Source organism: Diadema antillarum, unplaced genomic scaffold (genome assembly GCF_040938485.1).
Source record: "Diadema antillarum isolate AM-2024a unplaced genomic scaffold, OU_Dant_1.0 seq00002774_RagTag, whole genome shotgun sequence".
Taxonomy (NCBI): domain Eukaryota; kingdom Metazoa; phylum Echinodermata; class Echinoidea; order Diadematoida; family Diadematidae; genus Diadema; species Diadema antillarum.
Window position 1 is genome coordinate 614 of NW_027273371.1, and position 14,291 is coordinate 14,904.

At 35.8% G+C, this 14,291-nt stretch overlaps 1 protein-coding gene across 1 annotated transcript; it reads right to left on the reverse strand.

The window, feature by feature from the left end:
• Positions 1–500: 500 nt before the first annotated feature.
• LOC139715098 (uncharacterized) lies at positions 501–13,968 on the reverse strand. Its single transcript, XM_071626712.1, has 2 exons — positions 9,604–13,968; positions 501–8,569 (listed from the first exon to the last, which is right to left on the reverse strand). Exons 1-2 carry the CDS (start codon positions 10,792–10,794, stop codon positions 8,561–8,563), a joined length of 1,200 nt encoding a protein of 399 aa, XP_071482813.1. The 5' UTR covers positions 10,795–13,968; the 3' UTR covers positions 501–8,560.
• Positions 13,969–14,291: the final 323 nt, after the last annotated feature.

A 14,291-nucleotide genomic window follows, 5' to 3' on the forward strand; every position in this document is an offset into this window, starting at 1 on the left:
GTCATTTCTGCAATGCTACAATTGTTGTCTCTTTCTTTCACCTTGTCATGCATTACCAAAAAAGGAATAAATCAAGAAAAATCAAAGATCATTGTTTCTGTCATATTATGTCTTGTCTATTCAGTTGTTTTGAAGTTAGTCTTGTCACTTTTTGTCTTGTAATGCTACTATTTTCTGTTCACTAGTCTTGCTTACGTTGTTCAGGTCTCGTTTCATATTCACAAGCATATTTTGAGTGCATCCCTCAATTCTTTGCACTTTTGGTCATTGCATATTATTAGTAGCAGACATTGTAATGGACAAGCGTACATGTCAATGGATAACGTGTCTGGCTGTCATTATTGTTGTATACTCTACTTATCTCACATTGTTCTGTTTACCTTATTCTGTATTACAAAATGAAATACAATTTGTATATATATAATGAAAATACATTCTAAGTGATTTGAGTATACATTGTATGTGAAATTACTTTGAATACACAGACAATGTTACTCATAAAAAGAAAATTCATTAAAACTGAATTCTAATAGCCTCATGATAACTGTAGTAGAGTGGAATAACTTCAGTGTGAAGTGCATCAATACCTATGCTATATACATGATCAATCAATGTGTCACCTTCTGTAGTAGCGTCAAGTACATGTTGTTGATATCCATAAGAACACATCAATTTATGCACACATGAATCACTTGAACCTTGTCTCAGATTTTCATTGAAGTCACCAATAACTATGCATTTTGTACTTCTTTGCTGCAATTCTATGAGTAATCTCTTCAGTTTCTCACAAAATTGTTTCTTGTCATATCTAGGAGGTCTATATATCACTGAAATGAGAAATGAAGGACAAGTTACAGCAAATGTAATATATTCTAGATTATTGACATGTAAATCCAGCCTACTAATAGATTTGATTTTACTGTACACTGCAACTCCACCATGTGCTTGATTTTTCAGTGCAGAAAATAAAGGACTTTCATCTGAATAAGATTTTGACCGAGGCTGATTGTACATTTTAAACTGATCTAAATTCACATCAAAAATGTCATCATTAAGCCAAGTTTCAGTTAAACAAATAATATCAGAATTTCCAAATAAGAAATTTGATTGCATATCTTTGAAATGTGCTTTAAGACCTTGAATGTTATGTAACATTATACTCATACTTGCAATGGAGACATCTTTGTCAATGTTCTTTTCATCAACAAATGTTGGCATGCTCTCCAAGCTTTCTTTAACAACTGGATTGCAATACATAACTTTTGGATCAAAATCTTCAATTGTTAGTCCACATAATGATGTAACACGGCTCAGAGCTACATATGCTTGTCCGGGCAAAAATATATTTTTCAGAGAAACGACAGCTTTTTCCATCGTCATGCCTTGTACTTTATGTATGGTGCATGCGTATGCTAATTTCAAGGGAAATTGTTTCCTAGTATATTTTTTTCCAATTGATTCCTGTTGCCTTTCTATTGACTGAGTTCCTACTCTTTCGTTGTCAAATTTTACCAGCACACTTGTAGGTCGTGCATTTTCATTTACTCTTACTATGTCAGTTACAGTGCCAATGCAGCCATTTGATAAACCTTTGCTCACATTCACATTTTTGATAAGCATCACTCTAGAATTTTCAGCAATCCAAAGATATGCTGGCAAAGAAGCTTTTGTACATCTCCGTGGTTTGTCACATGTGTTATTTTTACCCTCATCACTGAGTTCAGAATCTTCTGCATCAATACAGATGATATTTGTGCATTTCTTGTGAAGCATTATTTTATTCCAGTCATTTACTTGTTTGTTTGAAGAATATATATGCAATGCATCCTCACATTGTTCTCCAGTTTGGCATGATTGAAGAACTGCTATATCATCACTAGATAATTCATCTTTCTTTTCTTTTATCCTTAATTTGTTCAAAAGAACAGCAAACTTTGCATCATCCTTTTGTCTCATTATTTCATCTAAGTTAATTATAGAGAAGTTGTCTGTCCATAAAGAACTTTGCAGTGTATCTTTATACAAAGGAGTACCTTTTACTGGGGGTAACTGATAGAAATCTCCAACTGCAATAACTGAAACCTTTCCAAATGGAGCATCATCACGTGTCTGCTTTATTTGCCTTAAACGTCCATGTATATACCACAATAGCTTCTGATCAACCATTGATATTTCATCAATTATTAGTATCTGCAGTTGACCCAGCTGATTACGTAGATGACTTATCTTTTCTTCTCCAAGCGGTTGGTATGGCAGTGTAGCAGAAATGGGTATGGACAGAGCATTATGAATAGTACTACCATCAATGTTGTAAGCTGCAATTCCAGTTGGAGCTACTTTCATAATTGAAATATCATCTGGATTATGCATCATTCTGCTAAGAATTCTTGTCCCTTCATTACATATGCATTTCACAAGATGACTTTTTCCTGTTCCAGCACCACCTGTCACAAATATCTGAAATGGTGTAGGTTCTTTTCCATTAACTCTGTCAAGACACCATTGTCGTATTTTGTAGAACACTTTTTGCTGCTTGCTATTTATAGTTCTTAATAAGACATTACTGTCTTCTTTCGAAATGCTACATGAGCGAAATTCTATGCCGTATGACTCTTTCTCCTGAGATTTAGACTCAAGATCTGGGATTCTAAATTCATTGTCAGTATCTTCAACTTCTTCATGGATTTTAGCTGTTTCATGTCTTTCAATTTCTGTTTCTGGACAGAGTAATCCCCATGCATCTTCTTGTGGACCAAATTTCTCAAGATATTCTTGTGCTTGATCAATTATATCAGCATTTTTTTGAAACTGCCTGAGATTTTCATTGACAATAACTTTGACACTTTCCAGGTTTTTATTATACATTCGTACAGATCCAGTTTCGTAAAATTCCTGATATGTCAAAAATTGATTAGGTTTTAACTGTTTATCAGTGCGGAATGGCAAATATAGTTGCAATATACTCTGATAATATTTCTCTGGGCTTACAGTCGGTGAAAAACGAGGATATCTCACTACAGCATCATTGGTTCTTGATCGTTTTTGTACAAAGCCCAGCTGATCTCTCAATTTGAACACATTCTGTTTCTGTTTCTTACCCTTCATATCAGATTCACTGAGCAGTCTATACTTTGAACAAAATGTGGCTAAACACATATTTTCAAATTCAAAACTATCAGGTCGGGCTTTATATTTATCAATTCTGTTTGGCATCCATGGACTCCTATCATCATCGTCTCGTCTGCTTTGAATAATACTCAATGGTAAACTCATTCTTACAGGGTTTGGTCCAACAGGTATAAACTCTACTTTTCTTGAGCATTCTTTCAATCTCAGGCTACAAACACGATACACACTTTCTTGTGCTGAAACTTCACGGTTTTGCATATACACATGTCCTATTTCCTTCATACTTTTTCGAGCATCTTCATTGCCCTCTTTCATTTCACTTTCTGCATTTTTCAAGAGCAAACTCATCTCTCTTTCTGCTTTTGACATGTATGACACAACATAAACAATGCAGGCATACTCATTTGTTATATACTGCAAATCCATATTGGCATTCCAAGCTCTGAGTAAGAATGGATTATATTGATTCACCCATATATCTTTTGGATTTCTTCTCATGACTATATCTTCTTTTGTAGCTACAGCATTATAGGCATCTTCAAATTCCTTTTGAGACATGCCAAGAACTTCAAAGAGCTGTCTCGCATTATCACATTTCCCTTCCATACATGATGAATTCTTTACTGTAGACAGAATATCTTGAGCTTCATCAGTAACTTCTGGATTATCATCAGGCTTCACAACAAATGTTTTCTCAGAAGGTGGTCTTGGAAAATTAAATCTACAAGAAGTTCCCTTTTTCTTGCATGATTTTGAATGTTTCTTTGAGTGAAGCTGAACATTCTTCACTATTTCATATAGTTCCTCATCTTCATCCTCACATGGAATGTTGCAGGATATGTATTTATCAACAAAATCTGTGACAGTTTCATCTTGGTCAATACCCAAGTTAGGTGCATTTTCAACCCAGAATAAACAGTGTGTGTGTGGAGATCCTCTTTGTTGAAATTCAATTCTGTAGAAGTAGTCAATTATCTTGCCAATAGGTTCTGCCTCGGAAAGAATCACTTTGTTCAAAAATGCATGAAAGCGTTTATCAAACATACGAGATACTGTCACTGGATTTGACTTTAATAAATTACACTTATCTGTCCAATCTAGATCATTTGCTTTTCTTCTATCACCTTGTTGATGTAGCAATGTATTAATAACTTCAGGCCATCTCATCTCAGCTGAGGAAAATGATGCAAACCATGTAGGTTTTCCAAGTTGTCTAACCATTGCTAATACATCTTTCTGTGTAGATTGCCAGTATGGAGGTGTTCCCCGTATTTGTTTCAGAAATTTGTATCCTTTATTCGAATCCAGTATCTCACGAACCTTTCTTGCATCTTTGAGATCTGAAGACTGCATCGATGTGGGATTATCTATTTCCTCTGAGCTTTTTCTGACAGCTATAGAAACATTAGAAAGTATTTGTTGCAGTTCATAAATACACTGAGCATAGAAGATATATTCTGTATTTTTTGCAAATCTGTTGTCTACATGCATCAGACGATTATGTAAATAACGACCAAGTGTTATGTCAATGTACCTAGTATCATGAAATGTTGGCTGGCCTGTTGGAAATAGAGCAGGAAAACATTTTGCCTCATTACTCTCATCCATCAGCAGTGATACAGGACTGTTCTTTTCACAAGGTGCACAACATATAATATCATCGAAAAATTGATCAAGCACTTCTTGCCTCATATCAACCTTCTGTAAACATGTGTTTAACTGAATTCCCTGTAACCGTCCAACTTGATCATCCTCTACATCATCGTCATCATCATTAATTTCACTTGAATCCAGCGGTTCAACACAAGCTGCTTGACTATTTTTCTCTGATAAATCAGAGCTCCATTCATTATTTATAGCAATATCAGAATACCACTTATTATTTTTCCTCAAATATTCCAATGCAGCTAGCACATTCTTTTTCTTGACAAACTGATATTCATAATGTCCTTTATATGACAGTTTCCTCTTCAGTTTTACACGAATTAATTGATCATCAGTCTCTGGTCGAGGTAATATCTTTACAGTTTCATCTGTGCGTGAAGGTACACAAACTGTTGGGCCATGTACTCCATACTGTCCTCCTTTTGGCAGGTTCAAAATTTTCATAAATGGAATGTTTAGTGCAATCAAATGTGTTTCCAACTGATTCAGATTTTCAAGTTCGGCAGGAATAGCATGTAATTCTAAGTTATTTCTGCTAGCTTCAGAAGGCATATTACCAGCTAATAATTTCCTGTGGCAAGTGTAACAAATCCATAAAGAATTTCTAGGTGAATTTACTATTTGACAGTCAACATCACAGTCATCACTGCATGTATGCAAGTACTCCTCTTTTAAGCATTTTGAATCATTATATTTTGCCTTCGTGCACTTCAATACTTGATTTCTGAATAATAATTTCAAACAGACACAACATACATATTCAGGGCCGTGTGAAATTATTTCCCTAAATTTTTTCAAAACATGATCACAATTTCTCATATTCATTTTTTCTCGCTTTTTTTGTTTCACATTTCTCAACGCAACCTGCTGTCTGTACACAAAATTTGTCTTGTACTTGATATTTGAAACTTTTCTCATAATTTTCTTACACCTCTCTCTAAATGATGCATTGTTTTGATATTTAGCTCTCCTCAGTTTCTTAAGCCTCTCTCGGAATAAAGCATTGTTTTGATATCTAGCTCTCCTCAGTTTCTTAAGCCTTTCTCGGAATAAAGCATTGTTTTGATATCTAGCTCTCCTCAGTTTCTTAAGCCTCTCTCTAAATGAAGCATTGTTTTGATATCTAGCTTTCCTCAGTTTCTTAAGCCTCTCTCTAAATGAAGCATTGTTTTGATATCTAGCTTTCCTCAGTTTCTTAAGCCTCTCTCTAAATGAACCATTGTTTTGATATCTAGCTCTCCTCAGCTTCTTAAGCCTCTCTCTGAATAAAGCATTGTTTTCATATTTAGCTTTGCTCAGTTTCTTAAGCCTCTCTCGGAATAAAGCATTGCTTTGATATTTAGCATTCCTCAGTTTCTTAAGCCTCTCTCGGAATAAAACATTGTTTTGATATCTAGCTCTCCTCAATTTCTTAAGCCTTTCTCGGAATAAAGCATTGCTTTGATAACTAGCCTTCCTCATTTTCTTAAGCCTTTCTCTGAATGTGGGATCCAAGGAGTACTTGTCTTTTTGCCTCTTCTTAATTTCCTCGTTCTTTTCTAACCTATAAGTTACATCTGTTTGATATTTTACTTTCTTTGCAGCTGCTTTTTTAAGTTTGCGGGATAGGTAAGGCTGATCATCTGATAAAAATTCTGTTTCTAACTGCCTTTGCTCATTTTTTTTCTTTTCTCTCTGTGCTCTCATTTGATCTCTATTTCTTTGTCGGGTAACATTAGCATTCCTTTTTTTTCTTTGTTTTTTCCTTTTTGTAGTCTGCATAGTAGTTTTAACTTCTTCAGATTCTTCAGTGTGCCTACTCATTTCAACTGCAGGTTCCATGTCATCCTCTAATACTTCATTGTTCAATACATTGATTTGACAATCATTTACTTGTTTTGTAAGTTTCCTCTTTGTTGTGAGTTTTCTCTTTCTTGTCACAGGTGTTTCCATATCAGTAATATTTTGTGATCTTGACAGCTTTTGACATGAACCTGATTTTTGGATCGTTGGACATACAGATTCTACGACATCGTAATGATTGCCATTTGTGTGTTGCAAGTAAATACCTTTTTGTGATGTAATAATTCCAAACTGAAGTTTGCTCGCACCAAATAATTTCCATTTTGAACCATTATTTTCATATATATATATATCAGTATCTAGCAAATTTGATAAGGCCATTATTTCCAATTCTGTAGCCCATGTGCCATTGTTGAATACTCTTTCCTTTCCAATGTATTTTACAATATCTGTGTATCCTGATCTTAAAAGACTTACATAATCTTCCTTGTTTTGTAAAATATGTTTAACTATTGCTTTTCGAACATCACGGTGAGAATCTTCCTTGCCACATATAACATATGATATAGCTCTGTAAAAGCAATTTCCATCACCAGTAATTCTATAGATAGTCAATGGTTGTGACAGGATAGTAATATCATCCCTTTCTACCATATCTTTTTGCATATCATTACTGCTACATTTGTCATTAACCTTTATACCTAATTTGCAACAAAGCTTCTCTCTATCAGATTTATTCACAGGTCTGTACATGAGATCAATCTTTTTTATTTCTCCCACTTGTCTCACCTCAGATGCATCAATGTCCGCATTTACTGTCTCATCACATGTGTTTTGCAATGGAATTTGTGTCTCTTGCAGGTTTGATACCATTATTTGTTTTTGTGTCATTTTCCTCATTCTAACACTACATTTCTTTAATGTTAGGGTTTTAGTAATCTCACATGATAAATCATGACTTTCCTTCTTATTTTCTACACTTCTATCTGAATTCACATGGAATACAGGTAATTTCCCATTCAAAGTACTAGACAGAACAGTAGTTACACTTTCCACTGCGTCAAAATGATTGCCTCCAGTGAACAGAATATATATGGCTCTCTCAGTTGTTACTTTGTTGTAGTATCCAGGTTTCCTTGCAGACAGTATTTGCCAATTTTCTGTTCGATCATCATACACATATATATCACGATCTAGCATATGTGCCATTGAGCTAATATCAGTGTGACCAGCCCATGTTCCTAAATCCATCAATTTCTCTTGAAGAACAAAGTCCCTGACACTCTGATATTTCACTGTGTCTATCACATTTTTAAATAAATCACCCGTTTCCAGTAAATGTGCCACATTGGATTTCCTGAGAATGAAATGGTTTCTTTCGCTGCCAGTAACTACATGAGCAATACTTCTGTAAAAGCAGTTGCCATCACCCATAACTCTCTTGATATTTACAGGTTTCCCAATATACAAACTTTCATTTCTATCCTCCATTGATTCATTGGCAGTACCACTGTAACTGAAATTCAATTTATTGCACAAAGACTGTTTGTCTACGTATGTAATCGGCACAAATTTGAAATTTCGATCTCTTCTTTCTGTTGTCTTTTCAACTGAAACAAATTCAACTTCATTCTCATTCCCATAGCCATCACTGTTTACATTTACTCTGTTTTTCTTTGTTTCATTTTGAGTCTTACAGCTATCACTGTTAGTTCCTTTAACATGATCACAATGTTTTGAAATGTTGCTATTTTGATCATTTGTATTCCTCCATGCAGTATTTACTGAGTTTGATCTCTTGGAGCCACTAGTTGTCAATGCATTTTTCTTAGAATTGGATTCTAATGCCAGACCGGTTAGTTCAAACTGAGTAGTACGTAAATCACATGCCATTGATTTTGCCAAATTCAAACAGTGTACCTGTATACCTTGCCATGATGAAATGCTAAGCAAGACACTGCATCCATCTTGTACCAAGTACCCATCATGACTTCTGGAATGAGAATCAAATACATAATAACCATTGTCATGTGTAATGATTGCAAATGTACTCTCAGCAAAATTCATAAGACATGCATCATATCTGCATAGTTCTTGTTCTAAGGCTTGGCTCAATGACAAAGCACCAAAATTTGACAAATTGTTTTGATTTCCATCCAACACTCCATATTTTGATTCAGCATAGGTTATTTGAAATTTTTCATCCAGAATATGAAGTTCCTTGGGTAATTCATCTATCATTACAAGCTCTTCATTCAGTGGTGAATCCTTCTTTATGTAATAATACAACTCATTCCCAAGTGTCAGAATCTGATCAAGATCACGAGATCTCATTTCGATTCCATTCTTGGTTTGGGTGTAGAGAACTGCCACAAGGGAATTACATGCACATTGTTTGCCAGCAGTGTAACCAAATCGTTGATCACCTTGATTAAAATTTCCTTGTGCGATTGTTTTGGTCATAGGATATGATTGCCTTCTACCACATTCAGAACTTGAGAGTGAAACATGCTTACAGACGCGTTCTTCAGTCTCTAAATCACTTGCAGCTGGTTCATCATCTAATACATGTACTATTGATTCCTGTACATCATATGAATTGTGGTGGTCAGCACTTTTCGCAGAATCATCATTCATTACTATGCAGTCAGATGGATTAGTAGTTTTTTCACTTTCAGGCAAGAATATTGATTCATTACAAACTTCAGCACACTGTGTAGCTGAAACAGGTCTCTGACATGGAGAGTGAACACTTACATCTGTACAAGAATTCACAGGGAACAATTCCTTCACTGATATTTGTCTGTCACTTTCAACATCTTTTCTTTCACTGTAACATGGGTTCAGTTCATGCACATTGTGCATTCTGTCACGTTTCACTTTGGAGATATCATTCGAGCTTGTGTTGTCTCTACTTGTGGAATTACTGTCCTCATGGTCAGATGTTTCATTCTTACACAACTTTTCATTCTTTGCTACATGTTCTCCTTCAGGAATGTCAGGTTTGACCTTTCCATTATTACGCACCTGTGAGTCAGCATTTTTTTCCGGTAGCACACTTTGTCTGTTGATCTTGGTGAAACGACCTTTCTTTCTTGGTTGCCGTGCATTTCCACCTCCATAGAGCCTGTTCACATTCCAAACTTCTTTTTCAATGTCTGTGGAAGGGACAGAGGCACATGTAGTCTGATCACCATTCGGTACGCAACATTCATTACTCATATTCGGAGTGCTTTTAGCCACATCAGCCCAACTTCTCTGTGTTTTTGCATAGATCTGCTCAGTGTATTTTGCCATCACATGAGGTGACTGAACACACTTTGAATATACATTCAATACAGATTCAGTATATACCTGCAGACTATCATTTCGTTCTGTGTCCAAGTTTGCATTCACATTTTGCTTCACGAGTTTACCAGGTTCTTTTTGCTTTGTTTCTGCATTTGATTTCTTGCCCTTGCTGGTCTTGGCTCTTTTCTGTTTTTCAAGATAGTAGGCTTTCATTGCTTTGCCAATGTAGGTCACACCAGGTTGGAGAGGCACACCATTTACTGATCTCACTGAGCTCTTGTTAAAGGTCTTGGTCTTGGGATTGTCAGTCATTGTTTGGGATGTAGTCACTTTTGTCTTCCTTGATTTCACAGTTATCCAACCATCATCCACTGCAGTTTCTAATGGCTGAAATTGGCTCTTGGTCAGATTTGTCATGAAAGTCGAATCTGATTCATCTCTCTCACAATCTGCTCTTTTCTGCACACACACATTTGTCATTTCTAGAATTCCATTGTCCTTTCTTTTCACATACCGGTACCTCTTTTTCAGTCTCTTGCTTGGTTTCCTTCTCTGGTTGCAGCTCTTGCATGATGAATGTGAAACATCAGCACCAGAATCTTCATCACCAATGTCTTTGAGAAGCTCGTATCTGTTGAAATGACAGGGAATGCCAATTTTGTCAAAGATGCGATGGGCAATATTATTGCTTCCACATGCTGAACATATCCAAATCAACCTTGCATCACACAGTCTAGCCTCAGAAATAGTTCCTGTACACATCACATGAAACTGCTTGCCACAATCCTCACATGGTACTCTGCTTTCATTTTCATTGATCACATTACAACATGCATCACATTCACTGACCTCTAGATTTCTCAAGTCACAACTATGGAGGATATCTAGGATATCACCAATAACATTCTTGAATTCACTTGCTTCCATTGTCAAACTACAGGGCTTTGAAAGTAGGTACCTATTACCAAATAAATGTACTGTTCAATCAATATATTCCTTGAATCACTATACTTATATGAATCAGGTCTACCCCTGGTACTCTGTATTGCAATTGACAACAAAATTGTAGAATTGTATTGCCTTGAAAGCTAATATATACGTGAACTGTATTACACTGTACAATGTACTTGCAATGAGGCTGTGACACCAGTCCTTATAATGTTTCTACCAACAGGTGGCGCTTCTTATCTACCGAGAAAAATTATTTGTACAAGGTGTGTTGTTTAATTAGTTACTACCAACAGGTGTCGCTTTTTGTCTGCCAAGAAAAATTATTTTGTGCAATGTGTGTATTCTTAATTGTTTTCTACCAACAGGTGGCGCTCTTTGTCTATTACCTGCTAGTAATGGCTACTGCGGCAATTTCAGGAATGCGATTATAGCACTCGCACCTTTGCTTATCTTTGTGTACACCTATCTTGCCACCAGAAGAAGACTTGTATTGTCTACCGCAATAACGTTTATCACATATAATGCTTTTGTCTTAAGATGGCGCTCTTCAATTCTCTTTTACCGTAAATTCCCCACTCAAGACACCGTTTCTGAAGTGATGCAAGACTATATTTCTATTTTTAAATTTTCAGCAAACTTCTCGCCTCCTGTAAGAGAATTCTCTTTCAATTATGATTCTCTTCAATTCTGATTGCTTTATAGTTTTCACCTCCTTTACAGAATGCACTCTTTATTCAACACTCCTTAAAACTCTTTTGTTAGATTTTGACTCTTTTTCTCCTCAATTCTGACTCTTCCTCTCTTATTACTCTTTCTCTCTTTGATTCTAACTCTTTCTGTCTTTGATTCCGACTCTTTCTGCCTCTGATTCTGAGACTCTCTCTCTCTGATTCTCTTTGAAATTATTTCAAGTTCTTTCAAGATGAGTAGGATCAAAGATTCAGGTTTGCTGAAGATTCAAATTCAGTTAGAGCAGATAGAGTTTTATCTTTGTAATCACAGTCTTCTATTTGTGCAACTTTAAATATCCCAGGTTGGTTCCCTTTTTTTTACAAATTTGCCTATTTCTAAAGTATGTAATAGCAATTTTATAAGATTGTATTTACTCTAATCAAGCCCGTTTTTTCTCTATCACAATTTATATCCCAAGACAAATTCACAAATGACAATGTTTTTTAGTACTCATACTTTCAGATCTCTGTTTCTCCCTAATATCACTCTTTCCTCTTTTTAGTGTAATATCACTCTTTGTATTTAATCTCCAATATTACTCTTAACACTTATTCTGCAATTCCACCCCTTCTACTTATTCAGTTAAATCACTGGTTGCACTTTTTGTGTACTATCACTCTTTGCATTTATTTATTATGACTCTCTGCGCTTCTGTTCCAGTTTATATACAGGGGTTTCACTCGTTTCTTGTTTTCTTGATTGTATGTATACTTTCCAATTTTCTTGTTATATACAGGGGTTTCACCTGTTCTCCGGTTTTCTTGTTATACACAGGGGTTTCACCTGTTCTCCAGTTTTCTTGTTTTTTCAGGGGTTTCACCTGTTCTCTCGTTTATATACTTTCCAATTTTCTTGTTATATACAGGGGTTTCACCTGTTCTCCGGTTTTCTTGTTATATACAGGGGTTTCACCTGTTCTCCGGTTTTCTTGTTATATATACTTTCCAATTTTCTTGTTATATATACTTTCCAATTTTCTTGTTATATACAGGGGTTTCACCTGTTCTCCGGTTTTCTTGTTATATACAGGGGTTTCACCTGTTCTCCGGTTTTCTTGTTATATACACAGGGGTTTCACCTGTTCTCCGGTTTTCTTGTTATATACACAGGGGTTTCACCTGTTCTCCGGTTTTCTTGTTATATACACAGGGGTTTCACCTGTTCTCCGGTTTTCTTGTTATATACACAGGGGTTTCACCTGTTCTCCGGTTTTCTTGTTATATACACAGGGGTTTCACCTGTTCTCCGGTTTTCTTGTTATATACACAGGGGTTTCACCTGTTCTCCGGTTTTCTTGTTTTTTCAGGGGTTTCACCTGTTCACCTGTTTTCTCGTTTGTCAGGGGTTTCACCTGTTCACCTGTTTTCTCGTTTGTCAGGGGTTTCACCTGTTCACCTGTTTTCTCGTTTGTCAGGGGTTTCACCTGTTCACCTGTTTTCTCGTTTGTCAGGGGTTTCACCTGTTCACCTGTTTTCTCGTTTGTCAGGGGTTTCACCTGTTCACCTGTTTTCTCGTTTGTCAGGGGTTTCACCTGTTCACCGGTTTTGTTTTACAGGGGTTTCACCTGTATCCTGTTTTGTTTTACAGGGGTTTCACCTGTATCCTGTTTTCTTATCCAGGGGTTTCACAGACCTGTAAAGAAAGAAAACAAAAAGAACATAAGCTTTGTTGAAATTATATTGTGGTTTCTGATCCTGCCTCCCAAAGTCAGGGGAAAATTATGCTGCCCTACGATCTAAAACTCTGAAATTTTCAAGTTTGACTGCACTATTACTAAGAGGTCACTATGGGTAACGAAATTATGGTGGCAAAATCAAACTGATGATATCTGCTCTTCATTTCTTTTTTTTTTTTTATAATATAACCGGGAGGGGTAGCCATTATATTAGAGCGGAAAAACTAATATCATTTTCTTCATTCACTCAAAGTTAGCTTTCGAAGTTACTTCCTTTTGTGACCTGAGGGAAGCATAATTTTCCGAGACTTTCTTACGCAATAACACTTGCTGTCTTCCAATATAATGTTTTGTCTTCTAGATCTCCTTTGACAATATATTCCTCATCAATATACATGTAGTATTACCAAAAGATGCATAAAGTTTTGACATATATCTGATGCAAAAATAAAAAAATAGATAAATTTGACTTCTGACTGGCAGGACACTAAATGTGGACTTCATCACTCTCATCAATTGTGAACAAAATTGACATAGCAATAAACAAATAATTGGGAACACATGACCTCAACATGACTATTTTTCCTCATCCTCATCAGCACACTTGATATAATGACCATGATCATGTATACCAATGTACCAAGGGTGACACGACATTTGCTCCAGTCTACATATCTCGAAACATTAAAGGGTAAGGTCAAGGACATGATTTCATTTTTTGTTCAGAACAATGCAAAGTTTAGGATTAGCGTTAGCATTACAGTTAGCGTTAGGTTTAGGGTTATCATGGCAAAAGTAGACCGGAGCTACTGTTGCGAGAGCAAATGTCATGGAACCGTACCACATTAGAACATGATTCATGCAGAAATAAATAATTGAGAGGTACTGAAACAGTTTGTCTTCCAGACCCTAGCGCCCTCTCTCAACGGTATTTTAAAAATATTTTAAAGACATCAATGCACTTATTTACAAATTTACCAACTGAATATCATAAGTTACATGAAGACTATATTCTGTAATTTTCAACGCATTCCATGCAAGCGAACTGATTTTATGGCAAAGAGAA

Bases quoted from the DNA above. Each gene is read 5' to 3' on its own strand.
- LOC139715098 (XM_071626712.1), bottom strand. From the start codon at position 10,794: ATGGAAGCAAGTGAATTCAAGAATGTTATTGGTGATATCCTAGATATC.